The sequence below is a fragment of the Paroedura picta genome, chromosome 5 (genome assembly GCF_049243985.1).
Source record: "Paroedura picta isolate Pp20150507F chromosome 5, Ppicta_v3.0, whole genome shotgun sequence".
Taxonomy (NCBI): Eukaryota; Metazoa; Chordata; class Lepidosauria; order Squamata; family Gekkonidae; genus Paroedura; species Paroedura picta.
In genome coordinates this window covers 126228669-126256575 of record NC_135373.1, presented here as the reverse complement: position 1 = coordinate 126256575, position 27907 = coordinate 126228669, and the positions used below count along the sequence as shown (strand labels likewise).

Below are 27907 nucleotides of genomic sequence, written 5' to 3'. Positions count from 1 at the left end.
TCAGCCTGGAGAAGAGGAGGCTGAGAGGGGACAGGGTGGCTCTCTTGAAGAATCGGAACGGTTGTCACTTAGAGGGGGGCTAGGAAATCTTCTTCTTAGCAGCAATGGATATGACCCATAGGAATGGCTTTAAACTACATGTAGAATGTACTTTAATCAACTAGATATCAGGAAAAAACGTTCACAGTAGATCAGCAGTAGAAGGGGCTGCCTGAGGAGGTGGGGAGCTCCCCCTCACTGGCCGTCTTCAAGCAGCGGCTGGACAGATCCTTCTCGTGGATGCTTGAGGCTGATCCTGCATTGAGCAGGGGGTGGGACTAGATGGCCTGCATGACCCCTTCCCACTCTAGGATTCTAGGGGTCTAGTTCAACAGTGGAATGGGCTGCCTAAGGAGGTGGGGAGCTCCCCCTCACTGGCCGTCTTCAAGCAGCAGCTGGACAGATCCTTCTCCTGGATGCTGGAGGCTGATCCTGCCCTGAGCAGGGGGTGGGAGTAGATGGCCTGGATGGCAAACTATGATTCCGTCCTCTGGCTGTTTCGCTATGATTCTATTTTATGATTCAGTTTAGAATCGGGGTATATGAGTGATGGAGCTATGGTGTGGGCAAGCGTGGGGAGAGAATGGGGTTTCTACTATGAGCATTACAAGCCCCCCCTTCCCCGCTTGTAAATATCTGATAACAGTTCTACTGGTCATGTTAGATGTGTTTCTATAGAATATAGTCAGAAATCCGATTTTCCTTTTTTTTAAAAAGAAGAACGTTCCTATAATTTCAATTGTATATCTGTGCTGGGTGGGTAGCCAAAATCACCTGAAATTGGGGTGGGGGAGAGTCAAGCAAAACTCTCCGTCATTCAGAAAAGGATTTCAGCAGCCACACCCCATTTCCTCCGCCTGGCAAAACAACAGGATTAAGAAAGCTGCTTCCTTGAACAGCTGGAATGGGCCCCAGCAAAACCCCTTCGCTGCCACGCCTTAGAGAGAGCTTTTTAGTCCTCACTGAGTCGAACATCTTTTATTGAATTACAAAGAGGCATCCCCCCCCCAACAGCTCACAAGGGAAAAGGGTATTTTCTTTGGCTGAGCAGTGCTGACAAAAGTGACCCCACACCCATGCGCAAGACCCCTCCCTCCGCCCCCCCCACCCTCTGCCCACCCTCGAGAGTTGCATTGTGCCATTCTAAAAACAGGAAGCTAAAGGGCTACAAGGAAGTGCATTCTAATAAAGTACAAGGTGTTATTAAGGCTACAAAGATGCTGAGGTTAGAGTCCCCACTTTAAGAACGTCAAAAACAGGACTGCGTGGTCAGTCTCCACCGAAGTCCGCAGGGTTAGTCTACACTTAAGTCTGCTTACATGCATATCAGGAACCCACCCGAGGGCTAATACTCCTCCTCGGCATCCTCTTCCTCCCCGTCCGCTGAGTCCCTCCCCACCTCCTCGTAATCCTTCTCCAGAGCGGCCATGTCCTCCCGGGCTTCGGAGAACTCCCCTTCCTCCATGCCCTCCCCCACGTACCAGTGCACAAAGGCCCGCTTGGCATACATCAGGTCAAACTTGTGGTCCAGCCGGGCCCAGGCTTCCGCGATGGCCGTCGTGTTGCTCAGCATGCAGACGGCCCGCTGCACCTTCGCCAGGTCTCCGCCGGGCACCACCGTGGGGGGCTGGTAGTTGATGCCCACCTTGAAGCCGGTCGGGCACCAGTCCACAAACTGGATGGACCTCCTGGTCTTAATGGCCGCGATGGCCGCGTTGACGTCTTTGGGCACCACGTCCCCCCGGTAGAGGAGGCAGCAGGCCATGTACTTGCCCCGCCGAGGGTCACATTTCACCATCTGGTTGGAGAACTCGAAGCAGGCGTTGGTGATCTCCGGCACTGAGAGCTGCTCGTGGTAAGCCTTTTCGGCGGAGATGATGGGGGCGTAGGTGGTCAGCGGGAAGTGGATCCTGGGGTAAGGCACCAAGTTGGTCTGGAATTCTATCAGGTCGACGTTCAAGGCTCCATTGAACCTCAGGGAGGCCGTCACGGAGGAGACGATCTGACCGATCAGCCTGTTGAGGTTGGTGTAGGTCGGGCGCTCAATGTCCAGGTTCCGGTTGCAGATGTCGTAGATGGCCTCGTTGTCCACCATGAAGGAGCAGTCTGAGTGCTCCAGCGTGGTGTGGGTGGTCAGGATGGAGTTGTAGGGCTCCACCACCGCCGTGGAGACTTGAGGAGCAGGGTAGACCGAGAACTCCAGTTTGGACTTCTTGCTGTACTCTACGGAGAGTCGCTCCATCAGGAGAGAAGTGAAGCCTGATCCCGTGCCCCCACCAAAGCTGTGGAAGACCAAGAAGCCCTGGAGGCCACTGCACTGGTCAGCCTGCAGCAGCAAGAGAAACTGGGGTTATTGGCATTGTCCTCCTGCAATGTTTTAAAAATCCTGTCCTTCCTCTAAGGCAGGGGTATTCAACACTGTGGTCCTCCAGATGTTCATGGAGTACAATTCCCATGAGCCCCTGCCAGCATTTGCTAATGGGAATTGCAGTCCATGAACATCTGGAGGACCATAGGTTGACTACCCCTGCTCTAAGGAACTCAGAGAGCAGTTGCTGTGAGCTCAGGTCTTGTTAATGAGGTTTCCTTGGAGGAAGAGACATGCCATGAGCTCCCAACTTCACCCGAGCCTCAGCTCAGTGAATTAGAGATTCAATAGGAAGAGAGCTGTGACCAGCAGGGGTGTGTGGGCGGAGCTTCAGAAAAACCAAGCCTCAATTCTCTGAAGTGCTTGCAGAAGCTCCTCATTCCTCTGCCCAGCCTCCAGCTGCAGCTCCCTGTCTTGTCAGCCCACAGGGATCACCTGAGCCAATCAGGCAACTTGTTCAAAGAGAGCTCTAGTCTAAAAGGCACCACACCAGATTAGCAAAAGAGTTGCTGACTGCAGAAGCCTTGAAAGCCATCACTGAGCGAGGACCAACAGGCTGCTGACAACCTAAATTAACTTGGGGCTAGGAGGCCTGGGTTGTGGATGCATCTAACGCCCATTGTATTCCTGAATGCAACGGCCTAGTAATAATGACAATGATAATAAATAGCTGATTTTCTACCCCACTTTTTACTACCATTGAGCCTCAGTGCACCTTATAATCCCCTCCCCACTCCCCACAACACACACCCAGTGAATGAAGTGGGGCTGAGAAAGCTCAGAGAGAAATGTGATTGGCCCACGGTCACCCAGCTGGCTGCATGTGGCGGAGGGGAGAATCAAACCCAGCTCTCCAGATTAGAGGCCATGGCTCTGAACCACAATACTACACTGGCTCTCAAGAAGAAGGGTTGAAGGTTATACCCCTTTTTACTACCTGAATTTGTCTCAAAGCGGCTTACAAATGCCTTCCTCTTCCCACAACAGACACCTTGTGAGGGAGAGGTGATGGTGAGGGAGCTCTGAGAGAAATAAAATAAAAATTTAAAAACCTGTGACTGGCCCAAGGTCACCCGGCTGGCTGCATGCGGAGTGGGAAATCATACCCAGCTCTCTGTGCTAGAGGCTGATCCTCATTTAGTCCTTAAAGGGCCTTGCTTTGTTGCCGTAGATGAGAGGCTAGTTCCAGAGGGCAGTCCTCTTTGTCTGCAGTAAACCAGCCAGCTTAGACTCCAGTTCACACCTTGAAGAGCAACCAAATTTTCAGGCCAAGAGCTTTCGAGAGTCAAACTTTCTGACAAAGCAAGTTTTGACTCTGAAAAGCTAATAACCCCGAATTCTAGTCGGTCTCTTAAGGTGCCACTGAACTGGAATCTCAGTGCTCTGGAAGACTCTCAATTATCAAAACATGCCTGGAGGCACCCTTTGCTGTACACCAAGAGTGTGAGAACCTTAGAAGAACACACTTCTGCCACATCTCCCGGCTAGGAGGAAATGTGCCCTGCACATTGACTCATTCAGAGATTGGACAGGCAGCCTCCTCTGCAAGCAAGTATTTTGCCTTCACAGGAGGCTTCAACCTCCAGGCAGCTGGTGTTTCCTGGCTGAAGTCTTTTTCCCCTCCTGCCTGCCTAATGGCCCAGATCTTCCCAGCAGGGCGAAATTCTGTACTCCAATTACACCATTCCTATTGAAGTCTCCCTGTTCTTTATTTCTGAAGCACAAAAAAAACATGTTCACCAGCTTAGCTGAGCCTGGCACAGTCACCAGTTGACCCCTCCCTCCTTCCACTCGGTCCACAAAGACTTACCCTAAAACGCAGCAGTGGTTATTAGCGATGGACACAAACTGGGAAAATATGGTTCAGTTTGACTCATGGCGTGCTTCATTTGTGAACCACAAAGTGTCACAAGTTTTTAGTAGCCAAACAAACCGGTTCAGTTTGTGACCTGGTAGAAGGGTTCTTGTGAAGGGATAAAGAAGAAGAAGAGCTGTTTTTTTTAATTCCCCACTTTTCATTATGCTAAAGTGTCTCAAAGCAGTTTACAGTCTTCTTCCCTTCCTCTCCCCACAACAGACAACAGGAATGCGAGGCTGAGAGAACTGCTCTGAGAGAACAGCTCTAACACAACTGTGACTAGCCCAGGGTCACCCAGCTAGCTGGCTGCATGTGGAGGAGCGCGGAATCAAACCCAGCTCTCCAGAGAAGCTGCCCCTCTAGACCACTACACCACACTGGTTCTCTTGGTGACTCTCCTTTACCTGCCCTCCAAGTTAGTTGAGGACTGGATTTACAGGGTTTGAGTTAAGACCCCCCCAAGATGGTGTTCCCAGTAAATTGCTTTCTGGCAAAATGACAGCTGGTCTTTTTGACAGGAGCAGGTTCAGAAGTGCATAGAACAGATGATGTGCAAGCTAGAGGCACCCAAATCACTGGGGATCTCCTTCGATGCTCTTCTACATGCCTAACAAGCTGCCTTGAAGTTCTGTAAACATTTAGATCAAGCTGAGACTCTCCGGAAGCGTATCTCTTCCCATGCTGGCAGGAACCTCCACGAACCACTGTCACAAACTTTTGTCCATGAGCTGGTTCGTGTCCATCCCTAGCAGCTATTTCATTGTGACCCTCCAAAATTGGCTGGGAGGGATGTCAGCTGTGAAGGCCCAACATCATGGACTGCTCGCAGGAGTCCCCATTCCTGGGACCAAGGAGGGTACATCACGGGGCAATCCTGTATTGACCGATCTTTGGAGTTCCGGTGACAGTAGGTATGTTACCACATTCAATCATTACTGCTGTCATTTTTAGTACTATTTGTTATTGTTACTGCTCCTGTCACCGCTACCTACTGTCCCTATTATTGGATTTACTAGATTTAAAGCCCGTTGCATCTATAAATACAATGGGTGCTGGCATCCCCTTTCCTCTCCAGCCCCCTAGGCAGCCCTCCTGCCTGCCCTCCCCCCTGCCCTAAAAACGCCTGCTTGTGGCCTGTGCAAGCCTCGACGGGCCTTTTTGGGGCAGGGGGGGGAGTGTGGCGGGAACTCCGGTTCCTCCCCCACACCCAGCAGCCCTCCCTCTGCCCTGAAAAGGCCTGTCATGGCCTCTCCAAGGTTCGGCAGGTGTTTTCGGACCAGGTAACACTCTTCTTCCCCCCCACCCCCCAGCCCCACTGACCTCCTCTCCCGGGGGTGGTCAGGGACAGACCAGCACCAATTGTGCCAGACTGCCCCTCGTCGGGGGCAAAGCTGTGCATGCCCTGATTGGCCCGTGGATTGGAAACAGAGCCTGGACTGGCTCCTCCCTGGAGGCCGCTGCTCAAATATTATAAGAGTAGCTAAGCATTAAAGACATTGTGCCGTTCATGTTATCTGTAAACCACCCTGAGCTGCAAGAGGAGGGCGGTATATAAATGTAAGAAATAAATGCAGAAATAAATATGTAAATAAATAAAAACCCAACTCTTCTTCTCATCCTCCTAATTGCATGGCAGATTTACTCTCGGTTGGCAACCTGCTCTCTCCTGCACTGATGATGCTTTTTGAAATTACAGAATCTGCCTGAAATCTCCACGACGGAGCGCAAAAGAGGAAAATAAAAGGCGGGCTCATGGGAGAAAGGAGTTGCCACTTGCCATTTTGCGAATCCGGCCAAGGACGGTGTCGATGATTTCCTTCCCGATGGTGTAGTGGCCCCGCGCATAATTGTTGGCTGCGTCTTCTTTGCCGCTGATGAGCTGTTCGGGGTGAAAGAGGGAGTGGTACGGCCCCATGCGGATCTCGTCTGCGGGGACAAAAGTGGAAACGGTGAACAGATGCGCAATCAAGTTGCCAACCTCCAGGTGGGACCTGGAGACATCCCAGAATTACAACTTACCTCCAGGCTACAGAGGTCAGTTCACGTGGACATAGGGTTACCTCTCCGGGTTGGGAAATACTTGGAGATTTGCTTGAGGCTGATCCTGCATTGTGGCCCTTTCCCACTCTAGGATTCTCAGAGTCTAGTTCAGCCGTGGAATGGGCTTCCTTGGGAGGTGGGGAGCTCCCCCTCACTGGCTGTCTTCAAGCAGCGGCTGGACAGATCCTTCTCCTGGATGCTTGAGGCTGATCCTGCACTGAGCAGGGGGTGGGTTAGATGGCCTGCATGGCCCCTTCCCACTCTAGGATTCTAGGAGTCTAGTTCAGCAGTGCGATGGGCTGCCTAAGGAGGTGGGGAGCTCCCCACTGGCAGTCTTCAAGTAGCAGCTGTACAGAGATTTATCTTGTCTGTTTGAGGCTGATCCTGTGTTGAGCAGGGAGATGGTCTAGATGGCCACTGTTTCCCTTCTAACTCTTGATTCTGCACTGGTTAATGAATGTCCAATTTTGTTGTGACTTGCTCTGTGTAATCTCCCTGGAGTCCCAGTGAGAAAAATGGAGTATCATAACTTAAACTAAGACTACCATCTTTTGAAACGCCAAAAAAGAAGGAGCATTTCCACATTGACTACTTCAATCAAGCGATTGCTATGAGATACCTCCTTTGAAATCTCCTACTGAAGCAGCCATTGTTGCTCCAAGCTCGGAATATTCCTAACCTTCCAACCAAAGAGAGAACCTCTCTGTCCTTTTTTGAAAGGTCCTCAAAGAGTCTGGACACCAAAAACAAGAAGAGCTGGGCTTTTTGTACCCTGCTTTTTACCACCAAAAGAAACCGCAAAGCAGCTTACCGTCACCTTCCCTTCCTCTCCCCACAACATACACCCTGTGAGGTAGGTGGGGCTGAGAGAGCTCTGAGAGAACTGTGGCTGGGCCAAAGTCCCCCAGCCAGCTGCATGCGGAGGAGGAGCAGGGAAACAAACCCAGTTCTCCAGCTTAGAGTTCCTCCGCTCTTCACGACTGCACCGTTCTGGCTCTCAGAAGATGTGTCCTCTAAAACAGGGATCCTCAACCTGTGGTCCTCCAGATGTTCATGGACTACAATTCCCATGAGCCCCTGCCAGCAAATGCTGGCAGGGGCTCATGGGAATTGTAGTCCATGAACATCTGGAGGACCACAGGTTGAGGATCCCTGCTCTAAAAGAAGGACCTCTGGTAACCTTCCAGAAATACAGCCGATGTCCTTACCAATGACTGTTGGCTCCAGGTCGATGAAGACCGCCCGGGGCACGTGCTTCCCGGAGGCCGTCTCGCAGAAGAAGGTCTCGAAGGAGGAATCCACCTGCTCAGCCTCGGGCAGGATCTTCTGAGAGGCCTGGTTCCCCACGACGGTGCCGTCGAATTGGATGCCGTGCTCCAGGCAGTACAGCTCCCAGCAGGCATTGCCCATCTGGACGCCGGCTTGGCCGATGTGGATCGACAGACACTCCCTCTGGGGGAAAGAGGAGAATCATGGGATCATAGAGCTGGAAGGGACCTCCTGGGTCATCTGGTCCAACCCCCTGCACTGTGCAGGACACTCCCAACCCTCTCGCTCACCCACTGTCACCTGCCACCCCCTTGAGCCTTCACAGAATCCTAGAGTTGGAAGGGACCTCCTGGGTCATCTAGTCCAACCCCCTGCACTGTGCAGGACACTCACATCCCCATCACTCCTCCACTGTCACCTGCCACCCCCTTGAGCCTTCACAGAATCATAGAGCTGGAAGGGGCCTCCTGGGTCATCTAGTCCAACCCCCTGCACTGTGCAGGAAACTCCCAACCCCCTCGCTCATCCCCTGTCACCTGCCACCCCCTTGAACCTTCACAGAATCCTAGAGTTGGAAGGGACCTCCTGGGTCATCTAGTCCAACCCCCTGCACTGTGCAGGACACTCCCAACCCCCTCGCTCATCCCCTGTCACCTGCCACCCCCTTGAGCCTTCACAGAATCCTAGAGTTGGAAGGGACCTCCTGGGTCATCTAGTCCAACCCCCTGCACTATGCAGGACACTCACAACCCCCTCGCTCATCCCCTGTCACCTGCCACCCCCTTGAACCTTCACAGAATCCTAGAGTTGGAAGGGACCTCCTGGGTCATCTAGTCCAACCCCCTGCACTGTGCAGGACACTCCCAACCCCCTCGCTCCTCCCCTGTCACCTGCCACCCCCTTGAGCCTTCACAGAATCCTAGAGTTGGAAGGGACCTCCTGGGTCATCTAGTCCAACCCCCTGCACTATGCAGGACACTCACAACCCGATCGCTCATCCACTGTGACCTGCCACCCCCTTGAGCCTTCACAGAATCCTAGAGTTGGAAGGGACCTCCTGGGTCATCTAGTCCAACCCCCTGCACTGTGCAGGACACTCCCAACCCGATCGCTCCTCCACTGTCACCTGCCACCCCCTTGAACCTTCACAGAATCATAGCATTGGAAGGGACCTCCTGGGTCATCTAGTCCAACCCCCTGCACTGTGCAGGACACTCACAATGTCAACCAGGCAGGAGATTTCAGGGAACTAGGAGAGGAGCAAGAGGCGGCTTCAGGAGGGGGGGGGGGCTCTTACGGCTCTCGGCAACAGGCCTGTTTATTGGTTTGATTGATTCGGCTACAAAATGGGTATCTGTGAAGTTTCTACCGATTGCCACAATAAGAGACCTTGACTTGGTACAATGAGAAGAATGCGAGTGGATTGAAAGAACGTGAGTGGATGCAATCCCTACAGTGCCAAGACTAAAGAGCAATAGCATCAGGGGGCTTGTATCCCCTTCCCACTGCCCAGCCCCTCCGAGTTCCAGTTCGAGTGGGAAAACAGACCATGCAGGATCATAGAATCCTAGAGTGGGAAGGGGCCATAGAGGCCATCCAGTCCAACCCCCTGCTCAACGCAGGATCAGCCCTAAGCATCCTAAAGCATCCAAGAAAGCATCCTAAAAGCATCCAAGACACAACCTCTCTCCGTGAAATGCCAGATGTTGTAGCAGAGGGAGAGGAAATCAAGGACACTTAGAAGAAGAGTTGGTTCTTATATGCTGCTTTTCTCTACCTGAAGGAGGCTCAAAGCAGCTTCCAATCGCCTTCCCTTTCCTCTCCCCACAACAGACACCCTGTGAGGTGGGTTTGAAGAGCCCTGATATTGTTTGGTTAGAACAGTTTTCTCAGTGCCGTGGCGAGCCCAAGGTCACCCAGCTGGCTGCATGTGGGGGAGCGCAGAATCGAACCCGGCATGCCAGATTAGAAGTCCACACTCCTAACCACGACACCAAACTGGCTCCATGGCTGAACTAGACTTAACACAGCCCAGGCTCCCCAGGACTCCCCCCACCCCCACCCCCGATTGTAACCTGCCTCGAGTCTACAGAGAATGGTGGGCTATAAATGTAACAAATAAAAACTGCCGACTAGCAACCTGGGACAGGTATAGGGTTTGATCGAAGACGCAGCCAAATGTCTGGGTGCTTATGGAAGCAAAAGCTCGGAATGCACACATGGCAGAATCACCAACTTCTGAGAGTATCCTGCCTTTTTAGGTTGGGAAACTCCGGGAAATTTGGGGAAGGGGTTTAGGGAGGGCAGGGGACTCAGTGCAGTACAGTGCTACGGAATCCACCCTACGTAGCGTCCCTTTTCTGCAGAGGGACAGATCTCTGCAGTCTAGAGATGAGCTGTAATTCTGGGGGTCCCACCAGGGGGATTCATCCCTATGCCTTTCTGTCCTTACAAGGGCTGCCGAGGCAGCTCCCCCTTGAAAACATACAAGATAAAACTGCCTTTTAAAGCCATTAAAACCAACCTCCCTTCCCCTCCCCCGTGTGCGACACAGATCCTTAAAAGAATGATTAAAATGAGTAAACCACATGCAAAATATGAAAGCAGCAACTAAGGCATCGCTTAGGACGGAAGGTTGAAATGGCTGCCAGAGGATGCGGTGATGGCCACAGGCATGGTCGGTTTTAAAAGGGGATTAGACAGATTCACAGAGGAGAGGTCTGTCAGTGGCTACTGCCCATGGTGACTGAAGGGAACCTCCATGTTCAGAGGCAGTCAAAAGCGCCCGGAGTAGGACCTCCAAAAGTGATGGTGAAGATGAAGAAAAAGGTGCCTGCTTTTCACTACCCAAAGGAGTCTCCAAACGGCTTCCATTCGCCTTCCCTTCCTCTCCTCAAGACAGAAAACCTGTGAGCGAGGTGAGGCTCAGAGAGCCCTGAGAGAACTGGGATTGCCCCAAGGTAGAGGAAAGGCCAATTTAGGGCCAAGCCACTGATGAATTATGGGTGAATTATGACACAATAAACTCTACATCAAACAGGTTTATTATTCAGCCTTTACATCAATTCTTTTTCCTTTGTTCCCTTACCATATGTTTTACAAGTTCTCCATACATTTTAATACTACTTGGTACCATATTTATAATACACATTTTAGATGCAACACAAATCAGGAGACTTGGTACTCCACATGCAGCCAGCTGGGTGACCTTGGGTAGTCACAATTCTGTTAGAGCTGTTCTTGCAGAGCATTTCTGTCAAAGCTCTCTTAGCCTCATATGCCTCACAGGGTGTCTGATGTGGGGAGAGGAAAGCAACTGTAAGCCAATTTGAGACTCCTTCAGGTACTGAAAAACAGGGTATAGAAACTAACTCTTCTTCTGATAGTTGCTGCAGTCTTTGGCGTCACTCTTTTTTCAGAAGGTGAATGTAGATGGAGTATTTTCAGCGTATGGGGCATTGTTTTGTTTTCCATATTGTTCAGCCCGGAGTTGGCAATCCAAGAGAATCTTCTCTTCCACTGAGTGACCGCTCTACATTCACAGGCAAAGGGGTGGAAGTATTATCTAATTGTAATATCAGAAGAGCCCAGCAGGATCGGACCAGTGAAGGTCCCTCTAGTCCAGCATCCTATCTCATATAGTGATCAGCCATTTCCTTTGAAGGGCCAACCACAGAGCAAAGAGGCCGTGGCCTTCGCAAGAAGAACAGAAGGGTCCTACTAGATCAGCCCATTGGTCCGTGGAGGTTCCCTTTAATCACCATGGCTGTTAGCCCTGTAGACCTCTCCTCCACGAATCTCTCTAATCCTCTTTCAAGCTTGTCTAACCTATGCATTTGTAGCTCTAGTCAGTCGTCCGTCTAGTGGCTGCTCTTACAATTTTATTAGCTCCACCACAAATTAATTTATGCTTGCCCCCGCCCACCCCCTTCTACTGGGGGAAGGGGGCAGCTGTGTTGTCAGAAGACCTTGACGGGGAGCCCAGATCTGTCCCCAAGAGACAGACCCCCCCCTCCGTTAGAGGCATAAACACCTTAAATTGCCTGACATAGCTGAGATTCCACAACTCTGACACGAACATTTGGAGAACGGCTTTTCGCTCTGCCCGACACCCGGAAGGCAGCCAACTTCCTTCCACTCCAGATTTTGCTCCGGGTCTTCCAACCGTGTGCTCAAATAGAAGAACCAAGGAAGGGTTACCACTTAGGCCTGATCAATGGCAGCCAACGTCCAGGTGGGGTCTGGAGATATCCCACTATGACAGCTGCTCTCTGGACCACTGAGATGGGCTCCCCCAGGGAGAAAATAGCTCCAGAGAGCGGACTGTATGGTGTTATACCTCCTGGAGGTCCCCAAATTCTCCTCTCCCAAACCTGCAGGTGGTTCCCAACCGGAGCTGTCTGTCTTAGCCCAGGTTCTCCACCAGGTTTTCCTACCCCAGGGACATTCCCTATGGCTACCAATTTCAGTTTTGGATACCCCTGGGGATTTGGGGGTGAAGCCCAGGGAGAGACCCACCCTGGACATCCCAGGCACGCTCAATCCTGTCAAATCTTGGAAGCTAACCAAGGTCACGACCCGAGGGCAGGCAATGGCCAACCACCTCCGAATGTCTCTTGCCTGGCAGCCGGACAATCTTAGGATCTCCTGGCTGTATCACACACGTGCCAATGTGATGACCATCAATCAATAAACTACACAATACACCTCAGCAAGGTATAATATTCTATCGAGTCTCGCCTTCGGCCCAAAGGGGCACCGACCTCTGTCATCTGGAGATCGGCTGAAATTCCGGGAGATCTCCAGGCCCCACCTAGAAGCTGGCAACCCTGCCACTCCCCTAGGACCAGCTGGGAGGATGTGCCACCCCCTAGAATCTGGTCCCCGCATGCCATGCCTCCTCCTCCTCTGCAGGGCCAGGGCTCAAAATGTGCTCGAGTGACACAGGGGACATTCCTTCCCTGGGAGTAAAGGAAGCCGGGTGCAGTGACACACACACACACACACTCTCTCAACAGTTTGCCAAGTGGCACCACCTGCTTCCGCAGCACAAGTGCTGTGCGGTATTTGACAAGAATATTTGACAAGAAAGAAAGGCCAGCGCTTGTGGCAAAATGGGGAGGCCGGCCTGAAATGCCTCCTCGCACGTGGGGTTACCTCGCTGCATGACCATAGAGAGTCATGGCTGGAAGACCAACCAAACGCCCCTTGGCTGCTTTTCATATCTGAACTTCCACGCAAATCGCCGAGGGTCGGATCTGACATCGCCGAACAATGGGGCGTTGGGTTTCCAGTTTTCCTCGAGAAGAACTGAAGTCACTGTTGGGAAGCCCGGCTTGAGCTAGGCTCACGCCACAGCGGTCCCGTCCACTTGCCTGGGCCTACTCCGGAGTAAGCCAACAGCAGACACCTCCGAAAAAGGCCTTCTCCTGGGATATTATTTGGGATATTATTTTTTAAAACTTTTTTCTCCTTTCCCCCCCCCTCCTCTTAGCACTTAATTCAATCTCTTAACAGGGCTTCGAGACATCTGGAGAGCTTCCCAGATGTTACCGCTAAGCAACTTCCAAATCTTGTTCAAAATCTCAAACATTTGCATGCAAAAATATGCCGCTTGAAAAAGGGGAACCAACGCAGCTCTATTCTTTTAGAATATCAACTCTTGGGATTACAGTAGACAAAGGCAATATGGCAGTTTCCTCTTATCCAGGGGGAGAGAGAAAAAGGAGAGACAATCTCCAAAAGCCAAACACCCTCCGCATCTAATGTGATAACTCTCATAACTGACGACGAGTGAAATAATGCAGGGTAAAGGGCGGAAAGGAAGAAAGGGGGAAAGGGATCTGGACTTTAAACTGTTACACTTTTTCGAGCTGCAGAGAAGAGAAGTTTTTGTTTTTGGGGGGGTCTCAGCTGTCAAGAAACTTTGCAAGCGAACCCCCTCTACAGGAGAGGAGAGCTAGCGAGTGAGAAAGCCCCTTGATGCACTTTTTAGAGTCTACTTTTTACCTTATAAGGCACAAACCCCAACCCCACCCCCAAACTACACACTTCTCAACTTCTGCGTGCAAAAAAGTAAAGTGAGCTCCGAATAACTTTAAGCTTCCTCTAAGGAGAACAATACAACGGCTATCTTGAAATGTACAACACCCAACAAGGGACACTCTCTCTCTCTCTCTCTCTCTCTCTCTCTCTCTCTCTCTCTCTCTCTCTCTCTCTCTCTCTCTCTCTCTCTCTCTTCCCCCCCCCATGCATCCGCTTACCATGCTGAGTCTCCAGCCCTGCTGAGATTCCAACAAAACAGCTGCCTCGGCTGCTCCCAGTAAATTTATAACCCAGAAAGAATTGACTCCACCTGAAGATGAAGAGCTCGGCTTATTTAAAGCAACAGAGGCACTTTTCCAAAGCGGGCAGGGAGGTCTTTGGAACGGGCCCTAAGTTTACTCCTGCATGGACTTTGAATGCTGTAGGTGTTAAACAACTGGAAATCCACACACAGCCCTAAGCATCCCGAAGGAAACGGGCGTGTTGCCTGTCTCCCAGAAGATTCTTAAGCCTTGAACAATGTGGGGGGCAGTAAGGGTACCAAGCTCCAGGACGGGCCTGGAGATCTCCAGGAATCACAACTGATTTCCAAACTGTAAATATTTGTTTTCCTGGAGAAAATGTTTGCACTGGAGGTTGGACCCACAGTGTTATTCTCCACTGAGGTCCTTGTTCTCTCCTCCGGGCCCCAAACGCTGCCCTTTCCAGGCTCCTTCCCCAAAGATCCAGGAATTTTCCAGGTTGGTGTTGGCAACCTTGAGTGGCTTGCAGAAATTCAAGAGGTAAAGGATCTGGCAACCCTGCCACTCCCCTAGGACCAGCTGGGAGGATGTGCCACCCCCTAGAATCTGGTCAAGCAGAGGAGGTGATGAGACAAGATTCATCTGCTGACTTCCCTGAATATCGTTAGTTGTCTGTCTTGATTTTCAAATATTTGTATACTACCTCCACTAGGCTTGCCAACAGCCAGGTCGTGGCTGGAGTTCTCCTGGAATTACAATTGATCTCCAGGCGAGAGAGATCTGCACGGACGCCCACGCCCCAGAGAAAATGGCTGTTTTGCAGAATGGACTTTTATACCTCACTGAGGTCCTCCGGAGGAATTGATCCTGATCATCCTGAGATGAACTGTCAAAGTGGGAGATACCTAGATGCGTCCTGGGGGTTGGCAACCCAAGCTGCAATCAGCCCTTGATGATAGCCCAGCTGCCTTATTTTGGGCCAGCTGGAATTTCTGAACTCTTTTCAAACACAGCTCCACGTAGAGCGCAAGACCGCCTTCGAACTGGGACATGCGATAGAAATATAAGAAGGGTACAGAAAATAAAAGGGGTATTTCTGTGTGTGTGTGTGTGTGTGTGTGTGTATCTCTCTGTCTCTCTCTCTGTCTCTCTCTTCCGGGAGATCCAGGTCCTACAAAACGGAGCTCTTCTGTCAGGTCTATGGTTGAGGCTGGGGGCAGTGAGGAAGATCAATGGGGTGGCCACTGGTGTCAAGCAGTAACCAGTTTTATCCTGACCCTCTTTCCTACCCTCCAGAGTTAGGATGGGTGCAGGGTTGGGTAGTAGATGTACTCTGCCATGTTATCTGTTTTATTGTGATCTGTTTTCCGTTTTACTGGGGTTTTTAATGGGATTTTTTAATTGGATGTCTGTAACCCGCCACAAAGAGCCTCTTGTGGCGCAGGGTGGTAAGGCAGCCGTCTGAAAGCTCTGCCCATGAGGTTGGGAGTTCGATCCCAGCAGCCGGCTCAAGGTCGACTCAGCCTTCCATCCTTCCGAGGTCGGTAAAATGAGTACCCAGCTTGCTTGCTGGGGGGTAAACGGTAATGACTGGGGAAGGCACTGGCAAACCACCCCGTATTGAGTCTGCCAAGAAAATGCTGGAGGACGTCACCCCAAGGGTCAGACATGACTCGGTGCTTGCACAGGGGATACCTTTACCTTTACCTTTAACCCACCACAAGCTGGTCTAGGGAGTCCATTATTGTAACCATTCAATTTTGTCTCTATATTATTATTTTCATCCTTACTGTATCCCGTATCACACGCTGTATCAGGTAGTTACTATGACTGTTCAGCTAGCATGATGCATTAAGATAAAAATTCATTTGATAGCTAATCATTTTTTAAAAGCGAATTTAAAAAAAAGCAAAAATCAAAAAAGTTATTATTTGAATTATGTTGCATTATATACAAGTAGAAGGCTGTGTTGGTTTGAAGGCTCATCCCTGGAATAAAACTTTGTTGCTCTTAAAGGTAATCCTGGATGCTACATTTGTTTCGTTATACATTTAGAAGAAGAAGAAGAGTTGGTTTTTATATGCCACTTTTATCTACCCAAAGGAGTCGCAAAGTGGCTTACATTCGCCTTCCCTTTCCTCTCCCCACAACAGACACCCTGCAAGGGAGGTGGGGCTCAGAGAGCTCTGTGACTGGTCCAAGGTCACCCAGCAGGACTTATGTTTCTCAAGGGCTGATCCTGCGTTGAGCAGGGGGTTGGACTAGATGGCCTGTATGGCCCCTTCCAACTCTAGGATTCTATGATTCAAGGTTGGTGACAATTGCCTTCCCTTCCTTTAAAACTAACAAAGTTTAATACTCAGAATTAAACTTAGCTAATTTTAAAAGTGCCACTGGACTCAAACTTTGAGCTGTTGCAATTGTGGGAGATCTCCTGCCGCCACCTGGAGGTTGGCACCCTAGTTAGTCTAAGAGAGGCTCTTTCTGCTTGCCACCACTCGGCTGGGGACCAAAACGATTGGGAAATGGGCATGGCACCAATGGCGCAAAGACTCTTCTGTAAACAACCAGAAGCGATATGGCAGATTAAACCCTGCATGAGAGTGGTTAAGAGGGGCGGACTCAAATCTCTCCCCGAACTCTCTCAGCCCTGCCTGCCTCACATGGGGCCTGTTGTTGTGGGGAGGGAGGTTACCAGCTGGTGGCAGCTTACAACAATCTAAAATATACAATAAAACCAATGCATTAAAGCAGTACACAAAAGAGAACCTCCCCGGCATGATCACACAAGCTGGAAATGCAATAGCCATTATACTTGATAACTTTTCTTTGGACCTGACTGAGGTCCCCATCCTTCCAAGGGCCTATCCCAAAATCTGGATCTGGCAACCTAACACCCATCCCTTGTTGGGGGCTAGGTGGGACCTGGGTAGTCAAACTGCGGCCCTCCAGATGTCCATGGACTACAATTCCCATGGGCCCCTGCCAGCTGTCAGAGTAGTTCAGCAGTGGAATAGGCTGCCTAAGGAGGTGGTGAGCTCCCCCTCACTGGCAGTCTTCAAGCAAAGGTTGGATACACACTTTTCTTGGATGCTTTAGGATGCTTAGGGCTGATCCTGCGTTGAGCAGGGGGTTGGACTAGATGGCCTTTATGGCCCCTTCCAACTCTGTGATTCTATGATTCATTAGAAGACATAACACAGTCTTGGACAAGTGCCTTGAATTGGGCCAAGGAGAGGCTACAAGCCGTTGGCTAAAGGCCTATGATTCTATGATTCTATGACTGGATATAGACCACTGGTCTGATCCAGCAGGGCTCTTCTGCTGTTCTTATGAAGTCTTTGAGCTCTGGAAGAACTGCTCTGAGAGAACAGCTCTAAGAGGACTGTGACTAGCCCAAGGCCACCGAGCTGGCTGCATGTGGAGGAGGAGCAGGGGAATCGAACCCGGCTTGGCGGATTACAGGCTGCCGTTCTCAACCGATCTCTTCCGTGCCCTGCGTTTGCCTCAAGCTAATCCTGAGCTTGCAATAAAAGCGGGCAGCCCCAGCAGAGGCGGTGGGTGGGTGCCATGGGCATTGCAGGCTGAGTCTGTGATTGACAAGTAAGGTGAGGACGAAACCGTTGTCTCTTTAAGGAGCAACATTTTGGGCTTCGGGCAGCTGTGCCGTCCCCCCCACCCCTTGCTGTGTTCCCTACATAAGCCAATGGAGAAGGGCTGCTGTGTAATTTGCACTACGGCGGAGAGGAGAGGCACTGAACCCCAACCATGGTAGGAGCTTTGTGCTGCTTCGGTGTGTGTTATCCCTGGCGGTTCCCCCCTCTTGCTCTGCCCACGGGGATGAGCTTCCCAGGGCTCCCTTTGAGCACCTTCCAAACTGTGCTTTCACCTGGGTGCTTGCTTTCAGCTGATGGAGCACACCTGGGAGAGCACCATGGGTGGCTCTTGCACACCTCTTCTTCCTCCTGGGCAGGTGACCCAAAGGCCTCGGGGCTGCTGGAGAGAAGTCCTGAGGTTGCCAACTCCAGGTTTGGGCTGGGTGGAGTGAGTCTCAGGAGGGGAAGGGACGTCTATGGGGTAGAACGGCATCGAATGCATCCTCCAAAGAGGGTTGAATGTTCCAGGTAGGGGAAGGCCTGGAGGTTTAGGGGTGGAGCCTGTAGGGACAGGGAACTCTGTGGGGTCTAAGGCCTCTGAGTCCCCCCTCCAAAGCAGCTGTTATTTCCAGGGGAACTGATCTTTGTGGCCTGGAGATGAACTGTAGTTCCAGGGGATCCCCAGGTCTCACCTGGAGGCTGGCATCCATGCCTCCAAAGCAGCCGTCTTCTCCTGGCGAACGGATTGTTGGGGCTTAGGAATTAGCTGTAATCCTGGAAGATCTCCAGGCCACACCTGAAGGTTGGTTATCCTAAACTATTAAACTTTACCTATAAAATGCAGGTGAACAAATAGGAGAAGCATAGGGCAGTGCAATAGAAATAAAAAAAGCTCTTTTGTGTGCTCCAGGTGGTGTCCTTTCTAGGGATACCAACTTCCAGGAGGGACCTGGGGATCCCCAGGAGAACGTGGTTGCATAGACGTGGTCTGCGCGGCATGACACCCCACTGAAGCCCCTCCCCTTCCCCAAACCCCACCGTCTTCAAAGCCTCTAAACCTCCAACCCAGAACTGGCAACCCCAGTACCTTCCCGGCCCTGGGGATAAATCTGCCCAGCCCATTCCGATATTAAACAGACCTCAGTTTCTTCTCTTCAAAAAAGCTGGAGGGTTTTATAGCTTGTTTAGTCTCTCCGGAGAGCCAGCAGGAATGATCGAATAGCTTCAAATCCAGATCTCTCCAATAACCGGTATCAGCCTGCTTTCAAAAGACAGCATAGAGGGGATGGAGGATTCCAGAAAGGAAGATTTGGGGAAGGGGGGGAGGGGAAGAGGGTTCAAGCATTGGTTGCCAGCCTCCAGGTGGGGCCTGGTGCTAGAGCTCTCCCAGAATGACAGCTGAACAGTCCCTCGGGAGAACCCCCCATCTCCAAATCTCCAGGAAATTCCCCACATAGGGGTGGCAGGTGACAGTGGATGAGCGAGAGGGTTGTGAGTGTCCTGCATAGTGCAGGGGGCTGGACTAGATGACCCAGGAGGTCCCTTCCAACTCTGATTCTGTGAAGGTTCAAGGGGGTGGCAGGTGACAGTGGATGAGCGAGAGGGTTGGGAGTGTCCTGCACAGTGCAGGGGGTTGGACTACATCAGGGGTAGTCAACCTATGGTCCTCCAGATGTTCATGGGAATTGTAGTCCATGGACATCTGGAGGACCACATGTTGACTATCCCTGGTCTAGATGACCCAGGAGGTATTATTATTATTATTATTTCGATTTATTTCCCGCCACTCCCAAATGGCTCGCGGCGGGTTACAATGTGTTAAAAAACCCATTAAAACTCCCATTAAAAGACTTAAAAATGTCACAACATGGCAGCACAATAAAAAGATTCCTAAAAAAGGGGGGGTGGAGGAGAAGGAGGTCAACGAAGTCAAGAAGCCCGGGGGAGAGCAGTCGATGTACTCCAGCAGCCCCAGCCTCAGGTACCTTCCGACTCAGATTCTATGATTCTATGAATTGACAACCGTCCTGCGGGATGGTATTGCCAGCCTCTTGCTTGGCTGAAGATCTCCTGGAATGACAATTGATCTAGATGGGTCATCGTGTTGGTTTAAAGCAACGGGGCCTTGTTTCAGTCCAGGGGCTCCTTGAAGACCAAGTTTCATTCTGGGGGTATGCTTCTGATATAGAAGTGTGCATGCACGTAAAAGCTCATACCCAGTCAGATGCATTCAATGGCAAGGGAAAGTCGTCTCATAGAATCATGGAGTTGGAAGGGACCTCCAGGGTTAAAAGTAAAGGTAAAGGTATCCCCGGTGCAAGCACCGGGTCATGTCTGACCCTTGGGGTGACGCCCTCTAGCGTTTTCATGGCAGACTCAATACGGGGTGGTTTGCCAGTGCCTTCCCCAGTCATTACCGTTTACCCCCCAGCAAGCTGGGTACTCATTTTACCGACCTCGGAAGGATGGAAGGCTGAGTCAACCTTGAGCCGGCTGCTGGGATTGAACTCCCAGCCTCATGGGCAGAGCTTTCGGGCTGCATGTCTGCTGCCTTACCACGCTGCGCCACAAGAGGCTCTATAAGATAACCCTCCAGGGTTATCTAGTCCCAACACCCTATGCAGTGCAGGAAACTCACATATACCTGCCCACCCACAGTGACCCCAATTCCATGACCAGATTCCCCCCCCCAAAAAAAAAACCCCCCCACTAGAATCCCTGGCCAGTCTGGTCTGGAGGAAATTTGCCTCCTGACCTCAAAGTAGCGATCAGGATTTCCCTGGGCCTGCAAGAAAGGGCCACAAGAGCCAAGCTCAGACACAATCATAGAATCATCATAGAGTTGGAAGGGGCCATGCAGGCCATCTAGTCCAACCCCCTGCTCAACGCAGGATCAGCCCTAAGCATCCTAAAGCATCCAATCCTTCTGCCCACCCACCTACCATCTGCCTCAGTTCACAGCAATCCTTGGTCTACTGCTTGTGAGGTTTTCTAGTAGAGGCCTTTGAGATTTCCTTCCATCTTTTCCTTTTAAATGGAGATGCTGGGGATTGAACCGGGTCTTTCTGCATGCCAGGCCACTGAGCCACAGTTCTTCCCCTCTTCCTCCTGGCCATTCCAGGAGACCAAAAGCTCAGTTGCCACAGAAGTAAGGCTGAGCAAGATTCTCAGCTGCTGTTCAAAATCTGGGTTGGTCCAAATAAAAAGGTATTTTCTCTTAAAAAAAACAAAACTCCGATGCACGCAGAAGGTCTGTGTTTTCTCTCTCTCTCCTTTCTAGAGGGAATGCATCTCCATCCACATCGGCCAGGCTGGAGTTCAGATGGGCAATGCCTGCTGGGAACTCTATTGCTTGGAACATGGGATCGAGCCGGACGGGCGGATTCCTTGTAACCGGACTGCCAATGGGGATTCTTCCTTTGGGACGTTCTTCAACGAAACAGGGTCGGGCAAGCATGTCCCCAGAGCCTTATTCGTCGACCTTGAGCCCTCGGTCATTGGTAAGATGAGCTGGGGAAGATGGCCATTGTTATAATTTTTTGTTAGGTGCGAAGTCGTGTCCGACCCATTGCGACCCCATGGACAATGATCCTCCAGGCCTTCCTGTTATCTACCATTCCCCGGAGTCCATTTAAGTTTGCACCTACTGCTTCAGTGACTCCATCCAGCCGCCTCATTCTCTGTCGCCCCCTTCTTCTTTTGCCCTCAATTGCTCCCAGCATTAGGCTCTTCTCCAGGGAGTCCTTCCTTCTCATGAGGTGGCCAAAATATTTGAGTTTCATCTTCAGGATCTGGCCTTCTAAAGAGCAGTCAGGGCTGATCTCCTCTAGGACTGACCGGTTTGTTCGCCTTGCAGTCCAAGGGACTCGCAAGAGTCTTCTCCAGCACCAGAGTTCAAAAGCCTCAATTCTTTGACGCTCGGCCTTCCTTATGGTCCAACATTCGCAGCCATACATTACAACTGGGAATACCATAGCCTTGACTAGATGCACTTTTGTTGGCAGGGTGATGTCTCTGCTTTTTAGGATGCTGTCTAGATTTGCCATAGCTTTCCTCCCCAGGAGCAAGCGTCTTTTAATTTCTTTGCTGCAGTCCCCATCTACAGTAATCTCGGAGCCCAGGAAAATAAAATCTGTCACTATTTCCATTTCTCCCCTGAAGCCCATAGCCCAGAAATCAGCTGTGATTTCAGGAGCCCTCCAGACTGCATGGGGTTTACGGAATCAAAACAGACCCCACAGTGCCAGTGAAAATGATGAAAGAGCCATGAGAGGCAATAGAAAAATGGAAAGCTGAATACTCTACTTTCAACTAGAATAAGCGGCAGAGTGAAAATCTGAAGGCAAAAGGAACTAGGAACAGCTCACATAGGAATGTCTTGTCTGTTTCCCCCCAAAATTACAGAACAATGTTCTGTTCAGGAATGAAGCAAGCGGTCTCAACATTCAAAAATAATATAATTGTGAAAAATTGAACAGAATCCTGGTACAGGATTTTTCTTAGAACCACGAGCTTTACGAGAATCGAACTTCTGAGCACATGGAAGTTGTTTTCCATTAAGTTTGAGGATGCTGATTCAAGCTGAGGTTCTGAGGAAGACTCTTTTTTGAAAACCGCCATGCTGGATCCAGATCAATTTTTCATGATTATATACTTTTGGAATTTTTTGAGGAACAGATAAGACACTCCCACGTGAGTCATACCTAGTTCCTTTTCACTACAGATTTTGACTCTGCTGCTTTCTTGTTTTGAAAGTGCAGTCCTAAACGTTTTCTTTTTTTTAATTGCCGCTCCTGGTTCCTTCATAATTTCCTCTTGGGGTTTGGCAACAACATCCGTTACACCTACGAAGCTGTCAGGGCCTGAACCTGGGCTGTTCTGTATGAAACACAAAAGCAGGACTGAGATAATCAAAAGTATGTTATCCGAAACATGAACTCCACAATAATCAACTATACAAAAGGAAGAGCCACGAAAAGCGAAGCATGGTGCAACATACAGAATAAACGCTCTCACTTATCAATCGATGATAGTCCTGTATAAGGAATAAGAAATGTAGACAAGGAGCCATCTGAAGTACCAAAGAAATGCCGCAGTTTGACTACCCCTGGTTTAAATGGACTCAATCAGAGAAGTCGATTCGGCTGATTCAGCGAGCCATTTAAACCCTCCCTTTCGCTGCTCTGTGAGAAAAAAAAGGATGACAAATAATGTGATTAATTAATTAACTGAGCCACCAGGAGGGTGGGGTGGTCCAAGCAGCTGGAGGGGGGGGGGTGCATGGGGCAAATGGGTAGCCGCCAAAGACCGCAGTTCTCAGACTTTTGTGTATCCACGTGGCAGACGAGATCCGGACAGGAACCTACCGCACCTTGTTCCATCCGGAGCAACTCATCACCGGCAAGGAGGACGCAGCCAACAACTACGCCCGGGGTCACTACACCATCGGGAAAGAAATCATCCAGCCTGTGATTGACAGGGCCCGCAAGATGGTAAGTGGGCTCCAGGTGACAGTGGAAGTGGCTTTGACTGGTCCTTTGGCTTCCTGGGACGCGTCCTGAAGGGATGAGCTGCTGGTTGGGAAGCAGCAAAGGAGATAAGAATCTGTCCAATGGCTTAGTCAAAATTTAAGAGTCTCTGTTATCTATTAGAATAAAACCAGAGTCCAGTAGCACCTTTAAGACCAACAAAGATTGATTCAGGGCGTGAGCTTTCGAGTGCAAGCCCTCTTCCACAGACTATGATCTTCTTACATGACAGGGAATATATAGCAAAAATCAATTCTGTTACATCAGTAGACTCAACCAAATGCAGCCAATGATAATCCTTTGTCAAAACAGCCAAACAATCTCCTAGAATTCAGTGTACTTTACACAGGGAGAACCAAACTGCCTCTGTTACCTATTATTATAATTTCCACCTGGACTCCACCAAAACGGCCTCTAGATTATTCCTCCGGTTTCAGTCCTTTTGCCAGTGGCAAAATAGAGTTCTCCACAAAGTGGTCTTAATAAATTCAATATATCCACTCAATGTGATCTGTCGTATTGTTAATCTGTTCTAAATATAATTAGGTGAAAACACTCTCATTGTGTGGAGAGTCAAGGCTGTAAGTTATGAAAGCGTCTTTCTCCTAATTATATTTCAAATAGAAGAAGAAGAAGAAGAGTTGGTTCTTATATGCCGCTTTTCTCTACCCAAAGGAGGCTCAAAGCGGCTTACAGTCACCTTCCCTTTCCTCTCCCCACAACAGACACCCTGTGGGGTGGGTGAGGCTGAGAGGGCGCTGATATTCCTGCCCGGTCAGAAGTTTTATCAGTGCTGTGACTAGCCCAAGGTCACCCAGCTGGCTGCATGTGGGGGAGCGCAGAATCGAACCCGGCATGCCAGATTAGAAGTCCGCACTCCTAACCACTACACCAAACTGGCTCTCGCATTGTTAAATAGATTAACAATACGACAGATCACACTGAGTGAATATATATAAAGGGGAGGACTCTTTTTTTTTTTTGACGAAAGGACTGAAAACGGAAAAATAATCTAGAGACCATTTTGGCAGAGTCCAGGTGGAAATTATAATAATAAAGAGATAACACAGACTCTTAAATTTTGACTGCGCCATCGGACAGGTTCTTTTCTCCTTTGTTGTGTTTTTGGGATCGTCCACTTTTTCCTTGCTGGCTAGGAAGCAGCAGAACCCCCCGGGGGCTAATGGCCTTGTGGGGCGTGCTCAGCTGGCACTCGGATAGCTCTTGCCAGCTAGTTGGCTAACGCTTACTGGAAGCCCAGTGGCACCTTAAAAACTAACATTAATCATTTTGTTGTGGCCCTTTTCAACTTTAAAACACTCATTTTGTTGTGGTATCTTGAACCACCTTCATTTTGTTGTGGCGTCTTAAAAAGTAACCGACTTCCTTTTGCTGCAGTGCTTCGAAGACTATTTGTTGGTCTCCGTTTTCGTTGTGGCACCTCGAAGACTAACCGTCCTTCCTTTTGTTTAGCCAAAAAAGCAGCACCTGCAGCAGCTAAAGAAGAGAGCTGACTTGGGAAAGCTCATGCTGGGATAAATTTTGAGCTCAATGGCACGTTTAAGACCAGAAAGATTTATTCAAGGCATGAGCTCTTGTGTGCATGCACGCTTTCTCATACAATGGAACAGGGACCGTCAGAGTAGAGATGTTAGGAGAAAGTAAATGAGTAGCAAATTAGTAAACAGCATTACAACGTCCAAAATATGCAGTATGATAATTCTTTGCTAGAAAAAACAAACCAGTCCTTTGGGTTCAATTGTTGTTCACAAAAACACGGGGGGAATAAAAATGTTAAGGTTAGTGATTAACGGCAGATGCTTTCCTAGTTGTGGAAAGAAGTTACAGAAAAAGCAATGTTGTTAGCTCCATTCATCTCCTCCCAAGCTTGGAGGTATCCCCACAAGTGACAAGCTGTACTGGGTTTGTTATCCTGTCCTCAGAACAGAAACTTAGATTCTAAATATCATTACATATTTACTTATATCACATAACAGTGTCATTGTCTCAAATAAAATTTTAAAAAGAGGGGATTGTAAGGAATGTGGATATAAGAGTTGAGTTAGCATATATAGTGGGGTAAGAAACCAATATCTTTGTTGAGTCCTGGGGGTTCCATTGTTTTGAGTGTTAAGATACATGTTAGTCATTAAGGTGACACTGGGCCTTCTGTTTTGTTTTGCTAGAACAGAACTAACCTTTAGGCCCCTAACCTTATGCAATCTCTTATAGAATTATATTGAATATGCACTGATGGCTTTTAAAATGACTGCTGTAGCGGGAAGTCACTATTAAGAAACTTTTCACAAATGGAAGACTCTTGGGGCTAGTATAGAGACCACTAACCTAGCTTTTCTCAACTTGTTGACTGTTGAGAACCCCTTGAAACATTTCTCAGGCTTTGAGAAACCCCAGAAGTGGTGCAATTGTGCAGAATACAATTGGGAAGCATAGCTGTGGACACGCCCACCCGGAGCCTCCCCACCCCTCCAGGCCCCTCATAGGCCACTTTGGGAGGAGGTTTGACATGACCATATATGTCAAATCACCTGATAAATGTTAAACAAATTTAAAAATATAGATTAACAATTAATTTACTCCCACCCAATCAGACAATCAGAGAAACACTTCCAGGGCTGTCAAGAAACCCCAGGGTTTCTGCCTAAGCAGACAGATCTTTTTATTTGTCTTCAGGCTGACCAGTGTGATGGCCTCCAGGGCTTCTTGGTCTTCCACAGCTTTGGCGGGGGCACAGGTTCCGGCTTTACGTCTCTTCTCATGGGGCAGCTCTCGATCGAATTCGGGAAGAAATCCAAGCTCGAATTCTCGGTCTACCCTGCCCCGCGGATCTCTACAGCCGTGGTGGAGCCTTACAACTCCATCCTGACCACCCACACCACGCTGGAGCACTCAGACTGCTCCTTCATGGTGGACAACGAGGCCATCTATGACATCTGCAACCGGAACCTCAACATCGAGTGTCCGACCTACACCAACCTCAACAGGCTGATAGGTCAGATTGTGTCGTCCATCACCGCTTCCTTGAGGTTCGATGGGGCCCTGAATGTCGATCTCGCTGAATTCCAGACCAACTTGGTGCCTTATCCCAGGATCCACTTCCCGCTGACCACCTACGCCCCCATCATCTCCGCCGAAAAGGCCTACCATGAGCAGCTCTCGGTTCCAGAGATCACCAACACCTGTTTTGAGTTCTCCAACCAGATGGTGAAGTGTGATCCTCGGCGGGGCAAGTACATGGCCTGTTGCCTGCTCTACCGGGGGGACGTGGTGCCCAAAGACGTCAACGCGGCCATCGCGGCCATTAAAACCAGGAGGTCCATCCAGTTTGTGGACTGGTGCCCGACCGGCTTCAAGGTGGGCATCAACTACCAGCCCCCCACGGTGGTGCCCGGCGGAGACCTGGCGAAGGTGCAGCGGGCCGTCTGCATGCTGAGCAACACGACGGCCATCGCGGAAGCCTGGGCCCGGCTGGACCACAAGTTTGACCTGATGTACGCCAAGCGGGCCTTTGTGCACTGGTACGTGGGGGAGGGCATGGAGGAAGGGGAGTTCTCCGAAGCCCGGGAGGACATGGCCGCTCTGGAGAAGGATTACGAGGAGGTGGGGAGGGACTCAGCGGACGGGGACCAGGAGGATGAATACGAGGACTACTGATCCCAGCAAGGCAGATACGCTGGAGGGTCGAACACCTGTCCGCTTCTCAGAGTGCGGTGGTGAGGGGAAAAAAACACACCTGTTCAAAACAAGTGTGGCAAATAAAAAGAATTAAATGCGCTGAGCTGTTAGAGTTGTGCTCCTTTCTGCAACAGGTGAAATAGGGGGTGAAAGCGGCCGTTTCCGAAGTGGCCATTTTCTTTGGGAGATTCTCATGGACTCAAATTAATCCGGCATGATGATTCCAGCAGGGCCTGAGGTTGGGTAGGAAGGAGGCAGACCAGAGAGGGCGCGTTTAGCCTTCCCGGCCAATATGCAACTGTCCACCGTGCCCCAGGCCAAGAATCTGGGGGTGATTTTGGATGCCTCGCTATTCATGGAGGCGCAGGTCACTAAGGTAGCCTGCCAGGTGTTTTTCCACCTTTGCCAGGCAAGGCTACTAGCACCCTACCTGTCTCCTGAGCACCTGACCACAGTCACTTCCAGAATCTACTTCTGTAACTCTGCCCTGTCCCTAACCCAGAGATTCCAATTGGTACAGAATGCAGCTGCGAGGGTCCTCACTGGAACATCTTGGAGCCAGTTTGGTGTAGTGGTTAGGAGTGCGGACTTCTAATCTGGCATGCCGGGTTCGATTCTGCGCTCCCCCACATGCAACCTGCCGGGTGACCTTGGGCTCGCCACGGCACTGAGAAAACTGTTCTGACCGAGCAGTGATATCAGGGCTCTCTCAGCCTCACCCACCCCACAGGGTGTCTGTTGTGGGGAGAGGAATGGGAAGGCGACTGGAAGCCGCTTTGAGCCTCCTTCGGGTAGGGAAAAGCAGCATATAAGAACCAACTCTGCTTCTTCTTCTTCGTCAGACTATGATCTTCTTGTTGTAACCCGCCACGTGCCGCAAGGGAGTGGCGGGGAATAAATCGAATAATAATAATAATAATAATAATAATAATAATAATAATAATAATAATAATAATAAATATTTTGAACCATGGGGTGGTCTCCAAGGCTCAAGGCAACAGTAAAACGACTAGCCTGGGAAACATCAAGCCTCGGACAAATTCTTGAATATGTTTTGCCCGGAAGTAAGGCCTAGTTAGTTAAGTAAGTGTGCTTAGGATGGCTTGAGGCTGGAAGCGGCTGCTGTACAGCCCTGGAGGTATTAAATGTATTGGTTTTGGACCTCTAGTTTTTCTTTTGCTTCTACATCTCAGCCGTCTTACAGGAATCCTGTGGGTTTTCAAGCC

General features: G+C 50.1%; 2 protein-coding genes across 3 annotated transcripts; one reads left to right on the top strand and one right to left on the bottom strand.

The window, feature by feature from the left end:
- Positions 1 to 1149: 1149 nt before the first annotated feature.
- On the bottom strand, positions 1150 to 13977 carry LOC143838663 (tubulin alpha-4A chain-like). Its single transcript, XM_077340381.1, has 4 exons — positions 13838 to 13977; positions 7514 to 7757; positions 6043 to 6191; positions 1150 to 2365 (listed from the first exon to the last, which is right to left on the bottom strand). The coding sequence occupies exons 1-4, from the start codon at positions 13838 to 13840 to the stop codon at positions 1385 to 1387; spliced, it is 1377 nt and encodes a 458-aa protein (XP_077196496.1). The 5' UTR covers positions 13841 to 13977; the 3' UTR covers positions 1150 to 1384.
- Positions 6160 to 26784, top strand: LOC143838664 (tubulin alpha-1A chain-like). 2 transcript variants are annotated; one of them, XM_077340383.1, is made up of 4 exons: positions 6160 to 6299; positions 20738 to 20957; positions 22801 to 22949; positions 25680 to 26784. In XM_077340383.1, exons 2-4 carry the CDS (start codon positions 20780 to 20782, stop codon positions 26658 to 26660), a joined length of 1308 nt encoding a protein of 435 aa, XP_077196498.1. In that variant the 5' UTR covers positions 6160 to 6299; positions 20738 to 20779; the 3' UTR covers positions 26661 to 26784. The 2 variants fall into 2 exon arrangements, with proteins under 2 accessions (XP_077196498.1, XP_077196497.1); XM_077340382.1 differs by lacking the exon at positions 6160 to 6299 and adding an exon at positions 17498 to 17632.
- Positions 26785 to 27907: the final 1123 nt, after the last annotated feature.